The sequence below is a fragment of the Muntiacus reevesi genome, chromosome 4 (assembly GCF_963930625.1).
Source record: "Muntiacus reevesi chromosome 4, mMunRee1.1, whole genome shotgun sequence".
NCBI classification, from domain to species: domain Eukaryota; kingdom Metazoa; phylum Chordata; class Mammalia; order Artiodactyla; family Cervidae; genus Muntiacus; species Muntiacus reevesi.
This window is the reverse complement of record NC_089252.1, coordinates 135,956,158-135,961,549: the sequence shown is the minus strand read 5'-3', so window position 1 is coordinate 135,961,549 and position 5,392 is coordinate 135,956,158. Positions and strand designations below refer to the sequence as shown.

Here is a 5,392-nt window from a genome sequence, read left to right as displayed (position 1 = left end):
TTTTGTCTTTTTTTTTTTTTTTTTTAAAGAGGCTTGCTTCCTATTATCTGAACTTCCAAGCATTTGCTTGCTTAAAAATGTTTCAACAAAATCCTGGTTTGTTTCAAAAGATGTTGGATTAGCATTTAACACCTCATCGGTCACTAAAGCCCAGGCAGTTTACCAGCCCCAACAGAGCCTCGGCTAAAAGAACATCAGGGGAAACAGAGCTGGGCTTTTAAAACTGGCAAACAAATGCCACACACACTGCCTAAGGGGCGGGGGGAGGGAGGGAGCGATCGTGAACTCCAGTGCAAATGAGTTTAAAGGGAAGAAAAGGGAAAAAGTCAGCACAAGTTTCCCTAAAGCTAGCTTGCGCTCACAGGCGTCGCGAACAAGGGCTTTTGTGCCCGCTAATTGCACCATTTGTGCGCAAAAGTTTCGACGTGAAGTGCGAACTCTCAACAGAAGGAAACATGAGACAACTGAAGTGCCCCGGTTTCTGTGCCCTGCTCCTCCTCCGCCGCCGCCTCCTCTTCTTTCTCCTTCCTCCCGCGGAGTCCGCTGTTGCAGCTTGTTTGCACTGGGGCTTATCCGGAGCGGAAATTCCTTTCCGTTTTTGTGAATGACAAACTCATTAACAATTCATCAACACAACCTGTTCCAGCCGGCCCGTCCCCACGGCAACAGCCCCTTCCGCAGAGCGCTCATTGGCTGGCCCGGAGAATGTATCCATTGAGACGCTCGCTGTTTGTATCCATTGAGGAGCTGCCTCGCGCAGGGGGTGTGCGAGCGCCGCGTCCTAGGGAGAGTGAGCAATCGAGGTTTGAATAATCCTAGGAGAAAGACGGCCGGGTGGATTTGAGGTGCAATCTTGGAGGGAGGGATTAGGAGCCGCTGGACTTTTCTTTCCTCCCTTCTCGGTAGCACGGAGTCCGAATTAATTGGATTTCATTCACCCTGGAGGAACAAAACTGTCTGGGCAGCTTCATTCAGAGAGATTCATTGACACCGAGAACGAGCGGCTGCAGCCGGGTGCAGAGGGAACCGCTGGCTTCACTTCGGTCTCGCCTGCCCCAACCGCTATCCCGGCTTGGGAAGGGCGAGGTGGACTCCAACCCCGCTCCGAGAGCGGCGGCTTCCCGCGGCGCGCTCGGCCTCTGCCTGCCCCGAGGGGCGTCTGATAGGCACCCCACCCTCTCCGGCAGCTCGACCCCCATGATAGATACGCTCAGACCCGTGCCCTTCGCGTCGGAAATGGCGATCAGCAAGACGGTGGCGTGGCTCAACGAGCAGCTGGAGCTGGGAAACGAGAGGCTGCTGCTGATGGACTGCCGGCCGCAGGAGCTCTACGAGTCGTCCCACATCGAGTCGGCCATCAACGTGGCCATCCCGGGGATCATGCTGCGGCGCCTGCAGAAGGGCAACCTGCCGGTGCGCGCGCTGTTCACGCGCGGCGAGGACCGGGACCGCTTCACGCGGCGCTGCGGCACGGACACCGTGGTGCTCTACGATGAGAGCAGCAGCGACTGGAACGAGAATACGGGCGGAGAGTCGGTGCTCGGGCTGCTGCTCAAGAAGCTCAAGGACGAGGGCTGCCGGGCGTTCTACCTGGAAGGTACGAGCCGGGGGGCTCCGCGCGGGGGGCCAGGCGGAGGACACCGGGCTGCCGGCTGCAGGCAAGGCGCCCGGCCGGCCATTCTGAGCCCACTGCTGCGCCCGGGGGTTGTCTGCCTGCCCTGCGGGCCTCGCGAGTCCCGCACCCACGAACTTGGCCCGCGCGGAACCGGCCCGCTTCCGGCCGCACTCATGGGCCATTTCTTTCTCACCACCTCTGCTTTCTGCCCGAAATGTCCTCCCTCTTTGCCTACTTTCTGTCGTTCGATTTTTGATTGAGATTTTGCAGGACGGTTGTGGTGCAGGTTGGCACCTCCTAGCCCTGCAAGATATTCGGAAAAGTTGCCATTTTGTGCATTTCCGGATTCAAAAGAATGAGGGTTCCCCGGGGAGGCGGGCCGTTTGTTCTGTTCCCAAGGGTGCACATTTAAGTGTCTTTCTCTTATATTTGGTTTCGCGTGTAGGGGGGTTGGTAGAGTTCTGTGGTGTGTTTCTACGTGCGGCTGCGGCTCTCAAAGCTGTGAAAACTACTACGGGATCTCGGGTTACATGATTGTTTTTCTCCTCCTGGCAGGTGGTTTCAGTAAGTTCCAAGCCGAGTTCGCCCTGCACTGCGAGACCAATCTAGACGGCTCGTGTAGCAGCAGCTCGCCACCCTTGCCCGTGCTGGGGCTCGGGGGCCTGCGGATCAGCTCCGACTCCTCCTCGGACATTGAGTCTGACCTTGACCGAGACCCCAATAGTGCAACGGACTCGGATGGCAGCCCACTGTCCAACAGTCAGCCTTCTTTCCCCGTGGAGATCTTGCCCTTCCTCTATTTGGGCTGTGCCAAGGACTCCACCAACCTGGACGTGTTGGAGGAGTTTGGCATCAAGTACATCTTGAACGTCACCCCCAACTTGCCGAATCTCTTTGAGAATGCAGGAGAGTTCAAATACAAGCAGATCCCCATCTCGGATCACTGGAGCCAAAACCTGTCCCAGTTTTTCCCTGAGGCCATTTCTTTCATAGGTGAGACTAATGAACAATTCTCGCTCAGACTTCAAACGCAAAATTTTTCACCACTCTTAGAGTTTAAGCTATTCATCTTTCTGGCTGCTTGCTAATTTGTGGCACTGCAGGTATCAAATGTTTCAGGACGGTTCTTGATTCTGGTATAGCTTCTTGCTTTAAAAAAAAAAAGTGTCTTTTGACCAGGCTGCGGACCACAGGTGTATTGCAAATTTTGTCTATTGTTTGACTCTGACTCCAGTCATTTGAAAGAGTGGCCATTTGTACGTAGACCGCTGAGTTTTCCCACCATCTTTGGACTGGAGGAGGACCAGGTAGAAGTACTCTTGGTAGATAGGAATCCTAGCATGGCTTTATAATTTTAAAAGACCGACCTGGGAGTTGTTTTAGGATACCAGGTTAGTTGTTGGAAGGCTCTGTGAATGCGAGATGCTGTAATCCAACTGAATGTTACTGTGATACCGGTGCACAGTGAGACAGTGAGGGTAACCTGAGCCCAGCAGGAAGAACTGTGGGCTGAAAGCCTGGAGAAGCGAATCTCCAGGCATTGTAATGCATTTCCTATTACAAAGGAACTCATTTTCAGGCCATGTCGACATCCTGTTCCTCCTAATGGGCTGTCCCCTGTGACTTCCCTCTCTCTTTTTTAAAATGCCTGAATACCTCCATTGTTAGCTGCACAACAGTTGGAGAATAATTTAATAGACCCTTGCAGTCTGCTTGTCTGTATAAAAGGCATTCACGACCATATTGCAGGGTTTCTGGTATTCACATGCTGAGGCAAAGAATGCACACATTAAGGGGTTTTGTGTTGGCAGAAACTTAATACAAAAGCTCCCTTTTCAGAAAATATCTGAAATATGTAATTGTGCCCAGTGTACATGTTTTAGCCCAGTGATACATTTTCTGCTGCCTGCAGGGCTCAGTTGCCACACACAATTATTTTTTAATCTTTAGTATTATTATTACTCAGGTTTTAGACTGATTATTCACAAAGGGGGGTTTTCGGTCTACTGATATATTTTTCCCTTTTCTTTTTCTGTTTACAGATGAAGCCCGGGGCAAAAACTGTGGTGTCCTGGTGCATTGCTTAGCTGGCATCAGTCGCTCGGTCACTGTGACTGTGGCTTACCTTATGCAGAAGCTCAATCTGTCGATGAACGATGCTTATGACATTGTGAAGATGAAGAAATCCAACATCTCCCCCAACTTCAACTTCATGGGCCAGCTGCTGGACTTCGAGAGGACGCTGGGACTGAGTAGCCCCTGTGACAACCGCGTGCCCACACAGCAGCTCTATTTCACCACCCCCTCCAACCAGAATGTGTACCAGGTGGACTCTCTGCAATCCACGTGAAGGCCCCCGCCCCCCCCACTGGAATGTGTCCAGTCGATCCTTAGCAGTTTCTCTTAGCAGCATCAGCCAGGCTGCTTTCTTTGTATGTGGCCCCAGGTGTCAGCAGGACACCAGCTGTCTGTATTCGACAAGGTTACCACGTATGGAATTGGTTATTCCCAAGGGAGAGATTTGCTCCCTTCCTGTTGGAAGAACAGGACCTGCTGTATAGACCTAGGCCGTAGGTTCGCTCCACACCCGTGTGTACAGCCTACCCCTGCAGGGACTGGAATTCGAGGACTTCCAGGTACATAGGGTAGGACCAAACGGTAGGGTAGGAGCATGTGTTCTTTCGGGCCTTGTGTGACTGTTTCTTTTGCATCTGGAACTGATTCTATATTGTCTTCAGTGAAGACCGATTCAACTTTGCATATAAAGGAGCCAAAGAGAGGTTTCAGCTCTGTATTTGTAGTGTCAGTTTGCAAAAAAAAAAAAAAAAAAAAATCAATCAAATGAATCTCATATTCCATTTGATTATTGTAAATATTTGATCTTAAATCACTTGACTGTTTGTTTGAACTGTGTTTTTCCTTTGATGGGTTGAAAAGAAATCATCCAAAGGGAGAAAGAGCAGTTTGCCACTTAAAAACAATGGAAACTTTTGCTCTTTTTGAATCCAAAGGATATATTTGCAGCATGCTCAACGTTACCAATTCTGAATGACATTTTCATGGACACTTAACTAATCATGGAGACCTTGTTATGGTGCAGTCTTCAGTCTCTTTCATGTATCTTCCTTGTGACTTTTTTTCTCCTTAATGTAGTTTGATTCTGCCTTATCTTTGTAAATATTTTGGTTTGTATTGTCTCAGAGTGGATATCTTGGAAAGACACCAAAATCATGGGCTCACTTTTTTTGTTGTTGAAACTTCAGCTGTGCTAAGCAGTATCTTACCTCTGTACAAAATTCTTCAGGGAGTGTCACCTCAAATGCAATACTTTGGGTTGGTTTCTTTCCTTTTTAAAAACAATTTGTGTGAAACTGGAAGCGTGTGTGTGTGTGTATGTGAAAGTGAGCATGGGTACTCATTCAATAGGCGACATGCATATGATTGTGAAGGAAGGAGACAAGCAGCTCCATATGTTCATGGTGTAAAGTTCTGAGCTGAAATTTTATTATAAGAATGTAAAACCTTAAATTATTAATAAATGACTATTTTGGCTATCAAATGTGTATTTTTTCAAAATCTCTCCTTAATTGTACTTTAGATGTGAAGTGGTAAATTCTAGGATTTTTCAGTTGGGGATTGCTACTGGCTTGTATAAAATAACATGTAGGAATATTGGGGCAAAGTTCTCACCTCAAACTATTTCCAAGAAGTTTTCAGGTGCAGTTTATGAAATTAGCCTTTTGCTTCAAATAAAAGTGATGTAATGGAAGGGATTGA

The 5,392-nt window shown here is 48.9% G+C and overlaps 1 protein-coding gene across 1 annotated transcript; it reads left to right on the top strand.

Annotated features, from left to right (window-relative positions):
- The first annotated feature begins 725 nt into the window (after window positions 1-725).
- Window positions 726-5,174, top strand: DUSP6 (dual specificity phosphatase 6). Its single transcript, XM_065934181.1, has 3 exons — window positions 726-1,597; window positions 2,171-2,608; window positions 3,658-5,174. Exons 1-3 carry the CDS (start codon window positions 1,198-1,200, stop codon window positions 3,963-3,965), a joined length of 1,146 nt encoding a protein of 381 aa, XP_065790253.1. The 5' UTR covers window positions 726-1,197; the 3' UTR covers window positions 3,966-5,174.
- Window positions 5,175-5,392: the final 218 nt, after the last annotated feature.